General features: G+C 42.4%; 1 protein-coding gene across 1 annotated transcript; it reads left to right on the top strand.

Moving 5' to 3' along the window:
* Positions 1–2,961: 2,961 nt before the first annotated feature.
* On the top strand, positions 2,962–3,459 carry LOC141033940 (NAC domain-containing protein 82-like). The gene is made up of 2 exons (XM_073506291.1): positions 2,962–3,118; positions 3,251–3,459. Exons 1-2 carry the CDS (start codon positions 2,962–2,964, stop codon positions 3,457–3,459), a joined length of 366 nt encoding a protein of 121 aa, XP_073362392.1.
* The last annotated feature ends 16,674 nt before the right edge of the window (positions 3,460–20,133 follow it).

Here is a 20,133-nt window from a genome sequence, read left to right as displayed (position 1 = left end):
TGCATACTTCTAAAACTAGTACAGCATTGCTAACTATGAAGTTATTACTATGTTTTTCAACAGAGAATCCCAGAGGATTGTGTGCCTCATTTGATGTATCAGAATGGCAGCCTTCGTGTTTTGAACATATATCCAGGTCATCCTACGAACCTCAACTGTCCATACCGGATTTCTCAAAGAAGTGGGTAAATGGAAAAAAATGTATGGACAGTCGTAAGGAGGTTCTTGGAAGCAAAAGGAAGCGAAGCGCAAGAATTGGAGACAGGATGATCTCCATTCTCCATAATGGAGAGTCAGGGTCTATATTGGTTTATGCTATTTTACCTTAAAGAGGGTATTTAGGTCCTACCTAATACTGATGATCATGTGCTAAGAACAAAGTAGGGTTGGTTCGATGACTATCAGGATGATGATCGTATGACTTGTTATTAATAACGAGTAGAAGTTGTATGATGATGATTAGTAGGACTTGTTATTATGATGATGCATGATGCGAGCATGAACAGTTATTATATATCTGTGGATGAAATGAACATGGATTGGATTGAAGTGAAGGCAACATGCATGTGGTGCATGTCGAAAGTAGTACAATCCAAACTTCATCAAGTTAGGATTGGTATTACATTCGACATGCACCACATGTTGCCTCACTTCAATCTAAGTCATGTTTAGGCATAGCAGTAGCAGTAGCACGGAGATAAGAGAGGACACATCTCTCTATTAGCTAGCTATACCAACCTAAATTAACCCCCAAAACCCCTAAACCACCTCCTTTCAAAAAAAAACAAGCCACTGAAATGCTGACGCGTGGAAGCTTATTGGTCCCGGTTGGTGCTACCAACCAGGACCAAAGGCCCTCCTGCCTGGGCTCGCCGGAGCGGCCACGTGGAGGCCCATCTGTCCCGGTTTGTATAAGAACCGGGACTAAAGGCCTAGGGCATTAGTAACGACCCTTTAGTCCCGGTTCCCCAACCGGGACAGATGGACCTTATGAACCGGGACAAATGGGCCTTTTTCTACTAGTGGTTGCGCTTAATGGTGGGCCGGTTCCACTTTCCAGGCCTTGTTTGTTGACATGGGGTCAGTGGAGCTTGCAGGTTTCCATGTATCTCTTCTCATCTGGGTTAGATCAATCTAGGGTTTGTGATGGCAACGGATCCTTCGTTTTGGCTGGAGTGAAACAGGCGATCACGAGTCGATGGTGAAACAACTAGGGCTGCAGGAGGGCCATTTGTATGATGGCATGTTTGAGAAGGAACCTGGGCATCCAGAGGGGAACGTCTGTCGGATGGCAGTTAGGGTTTGCACCGAGAAGGAATGTAGCCAATTCTGGTTTTATAAGAACTTGCACAGGCATCGGGCTTAGCACAAGATGTTTGTATCCGCTCTTTGGAGGGAAACCTACACATGATGTCGTTTTAAGTGTTTTGCGTGACTGGGTGAAGGTGACGGAGGGCGGGCCTTAGACCTTTCAAGGCAACCTTGTGTTACTTGCACCATATGTAGGATTCGCAACACCATCAATGATTATGTTGTACCAGCTGAAATTTTGGCTGAAGGTTGCTTAAGGGAGGAGATCAAGGAGAATAGCAGATTGGTCGAAGGAAAGGCGAGGCAATGATGGAAGAGGAGGTGTTGCGTCGCTGCACCACTCTGCTCTTGGAGGAGGAGGAGGGGGAAGGGAGGTGGCCGGCTCGGCTTGGCTTTAATCTACCTTGTTGCCCAAAGTCAGCTTTCATTATTCTTCTCTCAACCCATCCTCTGGTCCAGCCTGCCACCTTCTTGGCCTACCTTTATTAGTGTGCTTCGTTATTACATTCCAATAATAAGATATCTTCTTATCTCAAAAATAATAATATAAGATATCTTCTTCTTTCAAAGATAATAACAATAAATTATCTTCACATCAGAAAAAAAAATCAGATGTCACACAAAAAAGTTGAGGAGATCAACAACACATAACAAATGGTGGAATGGAACAATACAAAATAAGATATCTTCTTATCTTAAAGATAAAAACAAGCCCAATTGGGTTGTGTGAGGAGAAGTAACGAAAGAGTTTGGGCGACAAGGCATCGCAGGCAGGCACAAAGCCAAGCCAAGAGAGTCGCTGCCACCTCCCTCCCCCCTGTCTCCCTCCCTCCAACCCAACAACGGCATGGCCATGCGCCACCGCCTTCATCGCCGCCACCTCTCCTCCTCCGATCAACACACTATTTCGGTGTGTATCCTCACCTCGCAAGTCGCATCCTTGACCGCCTTCCACCGCGTTGGCTCCTTTGCGTCTCCCCTATCTGCTCCCTCGCCAACAACAGCGACGGTGTAATTCCCTCCCCTCCTCTCTCTTAACTCCCACAAAAGAAGGGCAGACCGGTGCACGTAGCTCCCACTTGCCTAGGGTCCGACTAATTTGGGTCATAACTAGGCTTAAATAAATCTCTCGGTTCAAATGATTGATTCCCTCGTTAATAACGAAATGAATGAACAAAACATGCCATGCCAGATCCCATCTATTTACCATCTATCTGAACTATGACAATTCAGTCTGCATATCTGCATTACACAAATACTCTCTATTCCAACACATATTGACATAGATAGATACGGCAGCCTTGTCCTGCTATTCGTTTGTTTGTCAGAAGAATGCATATCCTTTTCATAAATTTCTAACAATTTGTTTTCCTCATACAGGAGGGTGCACTTGCGACTCAAATGTCTTTTAACGCCAGAAGAAAGGGTTACCTCTGCTTTCTTTAGTGGGGGTGCCGCCATCGCTTCCGGTGCTCCATATAGTTTAGCATTGGACCTGATTGATTGACACCCAAGCCTCGCCTCGCTTCTACAATTTGACTCTACTCTTTTATTTCCTTTTTCTTAATTAAGCTAAGATCTGAGTTTTGATCTCATTAGACTAAGCTAGCACACTATAATAGACAAGGCACTACATACTAATTTCCCCTAATGGAAATGCTGCCGCTCCCTCCTAGATACAGTTTCCACCCAACCGATGTCGAGCTCACCCTCTACCATCTCAAGAGGAAGCTACAGGGAAACAAGTTGCTCTGCAACACTGTTACGGAAGTTGATATCTACAAATACGCCCACTGTGATCTTCTAGGTATATATATTCTTTTTATTTATTTATTTACCCCCTGTTGTGTTATTACCATTTTCAACCACATGTTTATATCTACATGTGCCTGTCCTAAAAAATGTCATATAACCAATTTGTTTCTTCAACTTGGTTCAGCGAAATCTTCGGTGCCTACTGGGGATCTTAATGGTATTTCTTTTGCACTCGTGGTAGGAAGTACCCTGTCGGGTCAAGAATTGACCGCTAAACCCAAGCTGGCTAGTGGAAAGGACAGGCAAGTGGTGTGTGAATCTCATACTGTTGGGATGAAGAGGAGCTTGGTGTTTCATGCTGGCAAGGTGCCCAAGGGTACAAGAACTGACTAGGTCATGTATGAATATAGGCTCGTCGAATGTGAAATACCTGACGTTGCTATTAGACTGGTATGCTTCTTTTCCCCTCTTTCTTTGTTCTAGTTTCACCATCTATTGCATATGTATGAATACTACTCCGTCCGTCCCATAATATAAGAGTGTTTTCGACACTAGCGTAGTGTAAAAAACGCTTTTATATTATGGGACGGAGGGAGTAGAATATAAACAAAATACAAACGTGTGTTGCATCTATTTCCCATCCTACAAGATAGCTTCACTGATGTTGCATAACGACATTAGCTCCTCGGATGAACCTATCACACCTGTGACTCAGTGGTGACCCATGGAACTCAAGTGCTCAAGTCAACACCAACCCCATCACTTCTTCTCAACTCTTCGGCATCCCTCATCATTGGAGCGTTGCAGTGGCCCTAGACGGGGTGCGTGCCCTGCAATGATATATCTGGCGATTCTACTTCTTCTCGAGTCACTCCGCAGGTTCGCTCGTCCCTCCTTCCCTTTCTTGCTCCCGGTTGGCCGCCAGGAGATCCATCCTCTTGCTTCCGGCCGCCAAATGACCCAGCGCGCGTCACCAGGTTTCATTACTCCGATAAAACAGACGGGAATTAGCTGATGTGGCATGGTTCAGTTTCATTGGCCTGGTTGTTTTCCAGTGGCTTTCTCTCGATCTCTCCTCGGCTCGGTTGTGTGAAAAACACACAACTCAACCATCAAACAGTTTTATAGAGGACATAAGTGTTAAAAAATCACCATGATGAGAGGTACTAGGCATGCATGATACTTGATTTGGGAGAAAAGAACTTTTGGGGTTTGGGAGAAGTGCATCGAACACTTCAATTTCAGGAAAATGTCATCTTCGGATCTAAAAAGAAACATCCTTACTTTGTAAATGACACCCATAATAAAAGTTTGTGTGATTGTGTAGTATGTCGAAGTGACGTGTGTAGAGTAGGTGTTTCATGGCTGTTGTTATTTTTTTTTTTGAGTGATGCACCTTTAATGCAGATGTGTTGCACTCGTGCATCCTGTGCACATGTATCGATGTTGGAATGGCGCCGACCAGTCGGCGAAAGGATGGTCTTGGTCGAGAGTGTGGCGTTAATGGCAATGGTGCCGTCCCCCTCGACGGAAGGATCAAGAGACAGTATCGCCATTCCTCCCTTGTTTTCTCATCTAGATAATTGGATTTTTATAACTTTGTTGCCATTTTTTTCACTCACTCATCACAACCAGTATTCTCTTTTACTAATCATAGCCAGTATTCTCTTTTCGTTCTGCCCATGTCCATGGGACAGTAGTGTTCATATTCATATGGACAGGCGGCCGTCCGGAACGGGCTAGTCCGTGTACGAAAGGGTTGGGGCTAGGGCACTATAGAGTAGTAGTCAAGGGCGGGCCGCAGTCAGTCATGAGTGAGCGAACCCACCCGGCCCTGTAAAAGTCTCCTTTTTTACCCTGTTCATTCAAGTACTACGAACACTCGCTCGCCACGGCCCCCTGCCCCCATCCCCCGCCTGCTCGTTGTCAAATCTCTACCTCGCCCCTCACGCCCACACTCCGCTGTCGCTAATCGATCCTCGTCTGGCATGAGATCGTCGTCCAAGCAGCCGTTGGGTGTGCTGATTCCAACGGGGAGCGAGAGGAGAGCCATCACCGCCATCGGGATTCTGCGCCACCGTGCCCGGCGGGCGGCCGTCTTCGAGTCACTCCGTAGGTTCGCTCGTCCCTCCTTTCTTTTCTTGCTCCTGGCTGGCCGCATCCTCTTGATTTCGTCTGCCAAACGTCCCGGTGCGCGTCACCGGGTTTCATCATTACTCCGATCAAACAGACGGGCATCAGCTGCCGCTGCAGGGTTCAGTTTCTGTGGTCTCATCGTTTTCCAATGGCTTTGTCTCGATCTCTCCTCGACACGATTGTCTGGAAAACACACAACTCAACCATCAAACGGTTTTATAGAGGACGTAAGCGTGGAAGAATCACCATGATGAGAGGCGCTAGGCATATATGAGACTGGATTTGGGAGAAGAGAACATTTGGGGTTTCGGAGAAGTGCATCGAACACTTCAATTTCGGGAAAATGCCATCGTCGGATCTAAAAAGAAATGTCCCTTGTGAATGACACCCATAATGGAAGTTCATGTGATTGTGTAGCATGTAGAGTGACGTGTGTAAAGCAGGTGTTTCTGCTGTTTTATTTTTTGAGTGATGCACCCTCAATGGAGATAGTGTTACACCGTTCATTCAAGCACCACTAACGCTCGCTCGTCACGCCCCATACCCTCATCCCGCGCCTGCTCCAAGTCAAATCTCCACCTTGCCCCTCACGCCCACACTCCGCTGCTCCGTCATCTTTAGGCGTGTGTTAGCGCAGTCCTAGTGCACTAGAAAGTTATGAGATGCCTTAGTTTTGGTGCTAAGATCTATATTATCTAGATTAAGATATGATTACTCTCTTTTTCCTTATTAAAGAGGGTTCCACATCAGATTCTTACCTATGAAATTGTGCTAAGATACAAGCATTGGGAGTGCCCTAACACCATCTTTAGAAGATCACTTAGGACACTTAAATGCCATGATTCAAGATTTTGATGATTGGTCGATGTTTTGAATGTAATCAGACTGTTCATAAGAATTGGATAGATCAACACAGTCACCACAACACTTAAGTCTTCGTATGGAATTTGGACTCAACAATAATTGTTTGCAACGAAAAGCCTCTTTACCATCATCCCATGTAAGATTAACTTCTCAGCAAGTTTCCTCCTTGAGTAATGTTTGAGCACCGATAGATATCTGAAAGACAAACACTTAACCCTTCATGGTTAAAAACTCCCATAGTTCCTGAGAAGAAGAGAGGTACTCGAGAGCCTTGCTGCCATATTGTTTGAACATGATAGAGAAAAGTCCAGATATGCTATTTTGTAGTCAACAGATATAGATGAGCGGGCAAGCACTTCACCATCTATGATGTGTAACTTAGGACCAATGCTGAAATTCATATCAGAAAGAAGGAGCATGCTGGACAACTTCTTGTATTAGAGCCTTTCTAGTTCTTACTGCTTGTTTTCTTTTTGATCCCCGATCATGTAAATACTCTTTATAAAAAGCCTTTGAAAATTAATATGTAACAGTAGGAGCCTCTCCTGCTGTTTTCACCGATTAAAAAAAAGCAGCATGCTGAACAACTGCTTATCGGTCCACAGTGGACTATGAGTGAATATATTTAATTATTGATGGTTTTGGGGTCAGTGGGAGTGAATGGCATAACCTTCGAGTTTGTTAACATGTATGGAGCAAGTAGAGAGTCATTTGTTAATGACATCAAATTTTCGTGCTCTAATACCATGTTAGGAATATGCAACTTGTATTCTGTAATTGGTAGCTTCTTGATATTAATATATCCCTTTAGCGGAAAAATAATCAACATCAAGTCCTATGTCCCCGTACAAGGCCTATGACGCGCCATCAAGTCTCTTCCGTGACCACTAGGAATCGTGTTATTTGATAGCTATCACCACTGACATATTTACTCATAAGAATACACTAATCAAGCACGTAATGAGTTGCGAGCTTACAAATGCATCAAACGAAATAGTGAATCCTACACAAATCCCTCTTATTGCCAACAATTCCCTTATTTTTCAAAAATGTCATCTCCACAAATGTTTCTAAAATCCCGAGAACAGTAAAAAAAGTTGAACATTGAAGTCCTCATCGTTAGAGATGTTATGTGGCCCTTTGCCCTCGGCAAGGAAATGTCCCATGCCCATGGTGCTTGCGCGGGACATAACCTCCCGCTCGCGAGCGCCCAGGTCTGGAGTTCGGCCTCGCTGAAGAATGTGCCTTGCAACGCCGTGTTCAGGCTATGGAGCCCGCAGGGTTGCCTCTCTTGCAGTTCATGGTACATCATCCCCACGTTGCCCGTCTCGGACTCCGTTCCTCCAATGCTCCTTCAGAGAAACTCCGACGACTCCCTCTCGATTTCTCCTTGAATTGAATTGTGTGTAAAGAACACGTTGCCCAGCGATCGAGCTATTTCATAGCCCGGAAGTTTGCGACCTTTGCCGTTTCAGTGATGTACTGATGTGAACAAGCTCTGTATTGTTAATTCAGAACAGATTAGAAAGTTGATCTCGCAAAATGTGTCAACTTACATATTGCGGTCAGGAGCTTCGTCTCACATTTCCCTTTTGCAATTTGAAGGACTTTTCACCAGACACCTTCTAGAATATGGAGAAGTAACTTCATGCTACTCTACTCTTATTACATATATTGTTGTGCACGGTTTGTTTTTGTATACATTTTGGCACCGAATAAAATTCAACTAGGAATTGAAAATTTGTACTTTTACTAGCGTCAAACCATACAACTGCTTTGTTATGCATAGCTAACGAATATCATAACTGGTAGGATAGCAGCATGCATAACACAAGCATTCAGAAAGGGTTGAGGTTGGTGTGTGGGGTTGGACAAGATAATTTACCTGACACTGAAGTCCCTGCTGTTGGAGATGGCGTGGGATCCCTCGCCCTCGACGAGAAATCCCTGTGGTGGCGGCGCCAACGCGAACCATAACCTCCCGCTCGTGAGCTTCAAGGTCTACAACGATCTCCAGGAGGTCAGCCTCGCTGAAGACCGGGCCTTGCACCGCCGTGCTCTGTGCGATTGTCCGACTGAAAATCCTGCATCGACATTGTCGTTTTCTTCAGACATTCAGTGCAGTTCCACTGTCTAGCAACAAAAATCTTCAATTTTTGCTTCTAAACAGTACAAATGTACAAGGATTAGTTAATGTGGCCAATTGGCTTCTTATTTCGGTATAGGATTCTTGGACTGAATTCATAAGCAAGGACTGAATTCTTAAGTCTTGTTTGAGTGTTCAGTCCTAGTTCAGCACAATATAAGATATTGTAATTTGAGACTTGTTTGTCATGATTCATAAGGATGACTGTTACTGTTAAGATGAGAGTCGTTCAGGGTTATTCAGTAGTATACTACATTCATATTACTGGAAATTTGTGATGTGATTTTGCAATTGTGACAATGAGTATTTGAAAGGATCGAGAAAAGGGGTCTGGGGGGGTGATTAGACCCTTAACAAGAAAAGTTGGCAGACTATAATTTCTTGAAGTTAAGGTTGTGTTTAGCACATATTAAAGCATTCACAATACATTTCAAGTAAGCATGTAAAGAGTATGAGCAGCGAAAAGAGTAAAGCATGCAAATTGCAAGAAAGGAAAGAGATGGGATTGGAGTGTGCAAACGCAAAGGAGATGCAGAGAATTTTTGGCGTGGTTCTAATAGGTGGTTCTATCATACGTCCACGTTGATGGAGACTTCAACCCACGAAGGGTAATGGTTGCGCGAGTCCACGGAGGGCTCCACCCACGAAGGGTCCACGAAGAAGCAACCTTGTCTATCCCACCATGGCCACTTCCCATGAAGGACTTGCCTCACTAGGGTAGATCTTCACAAAGTAGGCGATCTCCTTGCCCTTACAAACTTTTTGGTTCAACTCCACAACATGTCAGAGGCTCCCAAGCGACACCTAACCAATCTAGGAGACACCACTCTCCAAAAGGTAATGTATGGTGTGTTGATGATGAACTCCTTGCTCTTGTGCTTCAAATGATAGTCTCCCCAATACTCAAGTCTCTCTCACAGATTTGGCTATGGTGAAAGAAGGATTTGAGTGGAAAGAAACTTGGGGAAGGCTAGAAATCAAGGTTCAAATGGTTGGAATGGAATCTCTTGATCTCAACACATGAGTAGGTGGTTCTCTCTCAGAAAATGAATGATGGAAGTGTAGGCACGTTCTGATGGCTCTCTCCACGAATGAAGAGGCGATAGAGAGGTTATATGGCCTCCACACAAAATCCAACCGTTACACACTTTTGAGTCATCTCGGTGGCGCCGATATGTAAACTCGGTGGCACCGATCTGTTCAAAAATATGAACGTTAGGAATCTTTGTGGGACCAACTGGAACAACTCGGTGGGACTGATGTGCTAGGGCTTAGGGCGAACTTCATCTCGGTGGCGCCGATTGCATCAACTTGGTGAGACGAAGTGAAGCAATAAGCAACAGAGAATCTGTCAAGCAAACTCGGTGAGACCGATTGCAAAATTTCGGTGAGACCGAAATAATTACAACAAGTCACATGGAATTTGCAAGGCCATCTCGGCGAGACCGAGATCCGTATCAATGTGCCGAACTGTTAGGGTTTCTGGCAATGGCTATGTCAAATGAACTCGGTGGGCCGGGTAGAAAGAATCGGTGAGGCTGAGTTGGTATTTGGGTCTTGGACATATTCGAAGGAAATATGCCCTAGAGGCAATAATAAAGTTGTTATTTATATTTCCTTATATCATGATAAATATCTATTATTCATGCTAGAATTGTATTAACCGGAAACTTAGTACATATGTGAATACATAGACAAAACAGAGTGTCCCTAGTATGCCTCTACTTGACTAGCTCATTCATCAAAGATGGTTAAGTTTCCTGGCCATGGATATGTGTTGTCATTTGATGAACAGGATCACATCATTAGGAGAATGATGTGATGGACAAGACCCATCCGTTAGCTTAGCATAATGATCGTTAACTTTTATTGCTATTGCTTTCTTCATGACTAATACATATTCCTCTGACTATGAGATTATGCAACTCCCGAATACCGGAGGAACACCTTGTGTGCTATCAAACATCACACGGTAACTCGGTGATTATAAATATGCTCTACAGGTGTCTCCGAAGGTGTTTGTTGGGTTGGCATAGATCAAGATTAGGATTTGTCACTCCGAGTATCGGAGAGGTATCTCTGGGCCCTCTCGGTATCATTATAAGCCTTGCAAGCAATGTGACTAATGAGTTAGTTATGGGATGATACATTACGGAACGAGTAAAGAGACTTGCCGGTAACGAGATTGAACAAGGTATGAGGATACCGACGATCGAATCTCGGGCAAGTAACATACCGATGACAAAGGGAATAATGTATGTTGTCATGCGGTTTGACCGATAAAGATCTTCGTAGAATATGTAGGAGCCAATATGAGCATCTAGGTTCCGCTATTGGTTATTGACCGGAGATGTGTCTCGGTCATGTCTACATAGTTCTCGAACCCGTAGGGTCCGCACGCTTAATGTTCGATGATGATTTGTATTATGAGTTGTGTGTTTTTGTGACCAAAGTTTGTTTGGAGTCCCGGATGAGATCAAAGACATGACGAGGAGTCTCGAAATGGCCGAGGGGTAAAGATTCATATATTGGAAGGTTATATACGGACACCGGAATGGTTCCGAAGAAGATCGGGGATTTTTCGGAGTACCGGGAGGTTACCGGAACCCCCCGGGAAAGTTAATGGGTCTCATGGGCCATAGTGGAGAGGAGGAGGCAGCCACAGGAGGTGGCGCCCCCCTCCAAGCCCAATCCGAATTGGACAAGGGGTGGGGGCACGGCCCCCCTTTCCTTCTCCCTCCCCACCTCTTTCCCCTTCCCCCCTCCGTTGGAAGGAAGGAGGGGGGGCGAATCCTACTTGGACTAGGAGTCCAAGTAGGACTCCCCCCTTGGCGCGCCCCTCCTTGGTCGCTGGCATCCTCCTCCCCCCTTTATATACGGTGGCGGGGGGCACCCAAAGGCACACAAAAAGATTTGTCTTAGCCGTCTGCGGTGCCCCCCTCCACAGCTTACTCCTCCGGTCACATCGTCGTAGTGCTTAGGAGAAGCCCTGCGCGGATCACATCACCAACACCATCACCATGGCGTCATGCTCACGGAACTCTCCCTCGACCCTCTACTAGATCAAGAGTTCGAGGGACGTCATCGAGCTGATCGTGTGCTGAACACAGAGGTGCCGTACGTTCGGTACTTGGATCGGTTGGCTCGTGAAGACGTTCGACTACATCAATCGCGTTAACATAACGCTTCAACTTTCGGTCTACGAGGGCATGTGGACACACTCTCCCCCTCTCATTGCTATGCATCTCCTAGATAGATCTTGCGTGATCGTAGGAATTTTTTTTAAATTGCATGCTACGTTCCTGATGTCTACTATGCATCTTTATTCTTGTAGACTCGTGTTGGGCCTCCAAGCGCAGAATTTTGTAGGATAGTAGCAATTTTCCCTCAAGTGGATGACCTAAGGTTTATCAGTCCGTGGGAGGTGTAGGATGAAGATGATCTCTCTCAAATGACCCTGCAACCAAATACAAGAAATCTCTTGTGTCCCCAACACCCGAAACAATGACAAATTATATAGGTGCACTAGCTCGGCGAAGAGATGGTGATAAAAGTGTAATATGGATGGTAGAAATATATTTTTATAATCTGAATAAATAAAAACAGCAAGGTAGCAAATAGTAAACGGGCACAAAAACGGTATTGCAATGCTTAAAAATGAGGCCTAGCGTCCGTACTTTCGCTAGTGCAATCTCCCAACAATGATAACATAGTTGGATCATATGATTATCCCTCAAAGTGCAGCAAAGAATCACTCCCGAGTTCCTATTAGCGGAGAACAAAAGATAGGAGTTGTTTCTAGGGTATGAGACCACCTCAAATCTATTCTTTCTGATCAACCTATCCTAGAGTTCGTACTAGAATAACGCAAGCTATTCTTCCCGATCGATCTAATCAAGAGTTCGTACTAGAATAACACCAAAGCAAATTCATATTCATAATACTTAGTCCACACAAATAACTACAAGGAGACCCCAAAGTTTCTATCGGAAAAGATAATAAAGACGCGCATCAACTCCTATGCATAGATTACCCCAATATCACCACGAGAATCCGCGAGTTGAATGCCATAACACATATCAAGTGAATCAATATGATACCCCATTTGTCACCTCAAGTATTCATATTGCAAGACATAGATCATGTGTTCTCATCTCTGAATATTCAATCCGACAATCCAAAACTTCAAAGGGTAAAGACTCAATTCATCATAACAAGAGTATAGAGGGTAGAAACATCATATGATCCGACTATATTAAAGCCCATGATATAGATCACGAGAGAGAGATTAAACACATAGCTACTGGTACAAACCCTCAACCTAGGGGGTGGACTACTCCCTCCTCATCGCGGTGGCCGCCGGGATGATGAAGATGGCCACTGGAGATGATTTCCCCCTCCGGCAGGGTGCCGGAACAGGGTCTAGATTGGTTGTCGCAGATATAGAGACCTTGCGGCGGCGGAACTTCTGATCTAGGGTAACCCCGATGGGTTTCAGAATATTTGGGAATTTATAGTGCAATGAAGGGGTATGCGAGGCCACCGAGGTGGGCACAACCCACCTGGGCGCGCCCTAGTGGGTTGTGCCCCCCTCGGGGCACCCCCAGGTGCTGCTCCGGCGCAATGGGTGTCTTCTGGTTTGTAAAAAATCATCGTGGAGTTTCGTTGCATTTGGACTCCGTTTGGTATTGATTTCCTGCGATGTAAAAAACAAGCAAAAAAACAGCAACTGGCACTGGGCACTGGGTCAATAGGTTAGTCCCAAAAAATGATATAAAGTTGCTATAAAATGATTGTAAAACATCCAAGAATGATAATATATTGGCATGAATACTTCATAAATTATAGATACGTTGGAGACGTATCAGCATCCCCAAGCTTAATTCCTTCTCGTCCTCGAGTTGGTAAATGATAAAATAAATAATTTATGAAGTGTGAATGCTAGCAAAGTGCATAAGTTTGATCAATGGCAATGTCAATCACTTTTCCTAGCATCATAACAGCAATTCTTTCTCATAAAATTTCTCATGTTGTAGTGGCAACCAGTTCGCATGTTAAGGTTTAAACAATGAACTCTCTGGAAACCCAACAACCTATGTTCTCAGTCACCAAGCAATTGCAATTCATCTTATTCAACGGAGTCTAAGTAAGAGCTCCACATACTCAACCATCATATAGTCTTCTATGATTGCTAACACTCACCGCGTACACATGAGCAAAATGTTTCAACCTGACACATAGAAAGATAGGGGCTTATTGTTTTGCCTCCCAACATATTCACCTCAAGGGTGATGTCAACAATAATAATTCATGCTACCCATATTCAACCGGACATATGTGCCTAGATCTTTCCTCACCACATGATGCTTGCCGAAAGAGAAAAATAAAAAGGAATAGAGAGAATAACTTTGACTCTTGCATGAAAGTAAATACATAAAAGTAAAAGATAGGCCCTTTGCAGAGGGAAGTAGGGATTTGTAGAGGTGCCAGAGCTCATAGCAAAAATTGAGAGATAAAAACATTTTGAGAGGTATACTTTTGCCACCAACGAAAACGACTTAGAGCTCCCAACACTTTCCATGCTAGATATATCATAGGCGGTTCCCAAACAGAAAATAAAGTTTATTCCTTTTTCCACCATACTTTCACTTTCCATGGCTAGCCGTATCCACGGGTGCCCTCCATACCCCCCCTGAGATGTTTTTTCCATTTTTTACCACTTGTGTTTTTTGTAAAGTAGGTAAGGTAGATCTTTTTATTTTTAGTCCCTCTGGGACTTTGTACATTTGTATATATGTTTTCTCTCGATTAATAAAGTAAGGCTGTGGAACCAAGTTCTGCAGTGGTTTCTCAAAAAACACTTTCCAAGGAATTTATTATTTGACAACATAAAGTAAATTCATTTTTCATTTCGGGACTGGGCATCCCTAAAACCTTTGTCTTACTCTCGTGCAATAACATGTGAATAAACACTCATCGTGAGAATAACACATCTAGCATGGAAAATATTGGCCACCCCTCACCGCCTCGCGAGCGGTACGAGCACACAAAAGAGAAATTTATTTTTGAAAATTAGAGATGGCACATACAAATTTGCTTAGAACGGCACGGAAATACCGCATATAGGTAGGTATGGTGGACTCTTGAAAATAAGATTTGGGTTTAAGGGTTTTTGGATGCACAAGTAGTATCTCTACTTGGTGCGGAATTTTTGGCTAGCAAAGATGGGGGCAAACACCACATGTTGAAGGATCTATGACAATATGACTTCTATGTGAATATGAACAAACATAAGCCATTACGTTGTCTTGCTTGTCCAATGTCAACAATTTTGGCATATAATATTTTGATGGGGGATCACAATTACAAAGATTTCCATGATAGTGTATTTGCATGTGAACGTTCTCTTCCTTATACTAATTATTCATGAATTGCTTGTATGACCAATATTGTGATTGTCAAGCCTCAAATGATTTCATTTTCTAAACCCAATGTGAAGCTACCACTAGGCATGATATGATTTCAACTTCATGATATTCAATTTATTGAACAAATTACTCATAGGATATAAGTGAAGCACAAGAGTAAATGTCAAACTACTCCAAAAAGATATAAGTGAAGATCAAACGAGTAGTTAAGTAAATAGGTAGCTATTTGAGGACTCTCTCTTATTTAAAAACTTTCATATCTAAGTAAGTTATTAAAACAGCAAGCAAAACAAGACAAAATGACATTTCAATGATAGCACACATCATGTGAAGAAGCAAAACTTAGGCTCAACCGATACTAACCGATAATTGTTGAAGAAGAAAGGTGGGATGCCTACCGGGGCATCCCCAAGCTTAGATGCTTGAGACTTCTTGGAATATTAACTTGGAGTGCCTTGGGCATCCCCAAGCTTGAGCTTCCTTTTATATATCGGTTTCCCTAAATCTTAAAAACTTCATCCACACAAAACTCAACAAGAACTCGTGAGATAAGTTAGTATAAACCAATCCAAAAACTTTATCATACTCTACTGTAGCAAATAAAAAAAATTATTATTTAACATTTCATACTAAATGCCTCTGCATATTTAATACTCCTATTCTCGAATAGAATCATTAAACAAGCAAACATATGCAAGCAATGCAAACATAATAGCAATATGCCAAAACAGTACAGTCTGTAAAGAATGCAAGAGTATCAATACTTCCTTAACTCCAAAAATCATGAAATTCTACCACACTGTAGAAAATTTATCAGAGCATATTATGCAAATAGTTTCAACACTTTATCACATTCTGACTTTCGTCGGGAATTTTTGCAACATCGATAAACTTTCGGTTTTCAAACAGCAACAAGTATACTTGCAAAATAAGCATGGTGAAGGCTATCCTTGAATTTTTTATTGAAAAGAAAGATGCAAAACATTATTCTAAATAACAGCAAGCAAATATTAACAAAATAAATTGATGCTCCAAGTAAAACTCATGTCATGTGACGAATGAAAACATAGCTCCAAGTGAGGTTACCGATAATGTTGGAGACGAAAGTGGGGATGCCTTCCGGGGCATCCCCAAGCTTAGTTGCTTGGATCTTCCTTGGATATTACCTTGGGGTGCCTTGGGCATCCCGAAGCTTAGGGTCTTGTCACTCCTTATTCTCCTCATATCGTCATCTCACCCAAAACTTGAAAACTTCAATCACACAAAACTTAACGGAACTTTGTGAGATAGGTTAGTATGATAAAGAACAAACCATTTCACTTTGGTACAGTCAAAGACAAGATTAATAATTGTTTACACACAATGCCTACTGTAGCATATCATTTCCACAATTTATATTGAGCAATATAAGCCATAGAAACTAGAAAACAAACAAACTATGCATTGAAAACAGAATCTGTCAAAAACAGAACAGTCTGTAATGATCTGGACTCAAACCATACTTCTGCTACTACGAAAATTATGAAACAAATTGGACCGCGTGAGAAATTTGTATATTAAACTTCTGCAAAAATAATCAACTCAATAGCACTCTTCTGTTAAAAATGAGACTTATTTTCGTGAGCGCAAAAGTTTCTGTTTTTCAGCAGGGTCAAATCAACTATCACCCAACATGATCCCAAAGGCTTTACTTGGCACTTTATTGAAACTAAGAAATAAATCATGATCAATACAGTAGAATAATCATGTGAACACACAAAAACAGTAGATAAAAGTGTTGGGTTGTCTCCCAACAAGCGCTTTTCTTTAATGCCTTTTCAGCTAGGCATGATGATTTCAATGATGCTCGCATAAAATATAAGAATTCAAACATAAAGAGAGCATCATGAAACACATGGCAAGCACAAGCCTAACCCACATCCTGTGGATAAGGATTTTGTGAGCAAATAACTTTTGGTAGCAGGAATCAACTAGCATAGGAAGGCAAAACAAACATAACTTCAAGATTTTCAACACATAGAGAGGAAACTTGATATTATTGCAATTCCTACAAGCATAAGTTCCTCCCTCATAATAATTTTCAGTAGCATAATGAATGAATTTAACAATATAGCTATCACATAAATAATTCTTTTCATGATGCATAAGCATAGAAATTTTCTTACTCTCCACATAAGCAAATTTATTCTCATCAATAGTAGTGGGAGCAAATTCAACAAAATAACTATCATGAGATTGAAAATTAAAATCATGATGACAAGTTTCATGGTTATCATTATTCTTTATAGCATACATGTCATCACCATAATCATCATATATAGGAGGCATGCTTTCATCATAATAAATTTTCTCATCAAAACTTGGGGGACTAAAAATATCATCTTCATCAAATATAGCATCCCCAAGCTTATGCCTTTGCATATCATTAGCATCATGGATATTCAAAGAATTCATACTAACAACATTGCAATCATGCTCATCATTCAAATATTTTTTGCCAAACATTTTATTGACTTCTTCTTCTAACAATTGAGCACAATTTTCATTTCCATCATTTTCACGAAACACATTATAAAGATGATCAATAATATGATGCAACCTCAATTCCATTTTTTCTTTTTTTTAGTTTTCTTTTATAAACCAAACTAGTGATAAAACAAGAAACTAAAAGATTCAATTGCAAGATCTAAAGATATACCATCAAGCAATCACCTCCCCGGCAACGGCGCCAGAAGAGAGCTTGATGTCTACTACGCAACTTCATCTTGTAGACTCGTGTTGGGCCTCCAAGCGCAGAGTTTTGTAGGACAATAGCAATTTTCCCTCAAGTGGGTGACCTAAGGTTTATCAATCCATGGGAGGTGTAGGATGAAGATGGTCTCTCTCAAATGACCCTGCAACCAAATACAAGAAATCTCTTGTGTCCCCAACACACCCGATACAATGGCAAATTGTATAGGTGCACTAGTTCGGCGAAGAGATGGTGATAAAAGTGTAATATGGATGGTAGAAATATATTTTTATAATCTGAATAAAAAACAGCAAGGTAGCAAATAGTAAACGGGCACAAAAACGGTATTGCAATGCTTAAAAATGAGGCCTAGGGTCCATACTTTCGCTAGTGCAATCTCCCAACAATGCTAACATAGTTGGACCATATGATTATCCCTCAAAATGCAGCAAAGAATCACTCCCGAGTTCCTATTAGCGGAGATCAAAAGATAGAAGTTGTTTGTAGGGTATGAGACCACCTCAAAGCTATTCTTTCCGATCAACCTATCTTAGAGTTGGTACTAGAATAATGCAAGCTATTCTTCCCGATAAATCTAATCAAGAGTTCGTACTAGAATAACACCAAAGCAAATTCATATTCATAATACTCAGTCCACACAAATAACTACAAGGAGATCCCAAAGTTTCTATCGGAAAAGAAAATAAAAATGTGCATCAACTCCTATGCACAGATTACCCCAAGATCACCGCGGGAATCCGCGAGTTGAATGCCATAACACATATCAAGTGAATCAATATGATACCACATTTGTCACCTCAAGTATTCATATTGCAAGACATACATCATGTGTTCTCATCTCTAAATATTCAATCCGACAATACAAAACTTCAAAGGGTAAAGACTCAATTCATCATAACAAGAGTATAGAGAGTAGAAACATCATATGATTCGACTATATTAACAAAGCCCATGATATAGATCACGAGAGAGAGAGAGAGATTAAACACATAGCTACTGGTACAAACCCTCAACCTCGGGGGTGGACTACTCCCTCCTCATCATGGTGGCCGCCGGGATGATGAAGATGGCCACCGGAGATGATTTCCCTCTCCGGCAGGGTGCCGAGACAGGGTCTAGATTGGTTTTCATGGATACAAAGACCTTGCGGCGGCGGAACTTCCGATCTAGGGTAACCCCGATGGGTTTCAGAATATTTTGGAATTTATAGTGCAAAGAAGGGGTACGGGAGGCCACCGAGGTGGGCACAACCCACCTGGGCGCGCCAGGTGGGCCTGGCGCGCCCTGGTGGGTTGTGCCCCCCTCAGGGCACCCCCCAGGTGCTGCTCTGGCCCAATGGGTGTCTTCTGGTCCATAAAAAAAATCACCGTGGAGTTTCGTTGCATTTGGACTCCGTTTGGTATTGATTTCATGCGATGTAAAAAACAAGCAAAAAACAGGAACTGGCACTGGGCACTAGGTCAATAGGTTAGTCCCAAAAAATGATATAAAGTTGCTATAAAATGATTGTAAAACATCCAAGAATGATAATATATTGGCATGAATACTTCATAAATTATAGAAACGTTGGAGACGTATCAGTTCCCCAACAGTGGCATCCGAGCCAGGTCTATGCGTAGATGATATGCACGAGTAGAACACAAAGAGTTGTGGGCGATAATAGTCATACTGCTTACCACCAACGTCTTACTTTGATTCGGCGGCATTGTTGGATGAAGCGGCCTGGACCAACATTACATGACCACATTCATGAGACCGGTTCTACCAACGTGCTTCGCACACAGGTGGCTGGCGGGTGTCTGTTTCTTCAACTTTATTTGAATTGAGTTTGAATATGGCTGGTCCTTGTTGAAGGTTAAAACAGCACACTTGATGAAAAATCGTTGTGGTTTTGATGCATAGGTAAGAACGGTTCTTGCTAGAAGCCTGTAGCAGCCACGTAAAACTTGCAACAACAAAGTAGAGGACGTCTAAATTGTTTTTGCAGGGCATGTTGTGATGTGATATGGTCAAGGCATGATGTGATATACGTTATTGTATGAGATGATCATGTTTTGTAAAAGTTATCGGCAACTAGCAGGAGCCTTATGGTTGTTGCTTTATTGTATGAAATGCAATCGCCATGTAATTTCTTTACTTTATCACTATGCGGTAGCGATAGTCGTAGAAGCAATAGTTGGCGTGACGACAACGACGCTACGATAGAGATCAAGGTGTCAAGCCGGTGACGATGGAGATCATGACGGTGCTTTGGAGATGGAGATCAAAGGCACAAGATGATGATGGCCATATTATGTCACATATTTTGATTGCATGTGATGTTATCTTTATGCATCTTATTTTGCTTAGTATGGCGGTAGCATTATAAGATGATCCCTCACTAAATTTCAAGGATAAGTGTTGTCCCTGAGTATGCACTGTTGCTACAGTTCGTCGTGCCGAGACACCAGGTGATGATCGGGTGTGATAAGCTCTACATTCACATACAACGGGTGTGAGCCAGTTTTGCACGTGCAGAATACTCGGGTTAAACTTGACGAGCCTAGCATATGCAGATATGGCCTCGGAACACTGAGACCGAAAGGTCGAACGTGAATCATATAGTAGATATGATCAACATAGAGATGTTCACCATTGATAACTACTCCATCTCACGTGATGATCGGACATGGTTTAGTTGATATGGATCACGTGATTATTTAGATGACTAGAGGGATGTCTATCTAAGTGGGAGTTCTTAA

This window comes from Aegilops tauschii, chromosome 1, assembly GCF_002575655.3.
Source record: "Aegilops tauschii subsp. strangulata cultivar AL8/78 chromosome 1, Aet v6.0, whole genome shotgun sequence".
Taxonomy (NCBI): Eukaryota; Viridiplantae; Streptophyta; class Magnoliopsida; order Poales; family Poaceae; genus Aegilops; species Aegilops tauschii.
The sequence above is the reverse complement of the archived record's forward strand: the minus strand, read 5'-3'. Positions and strand labels throughout refer to the sequence as shown.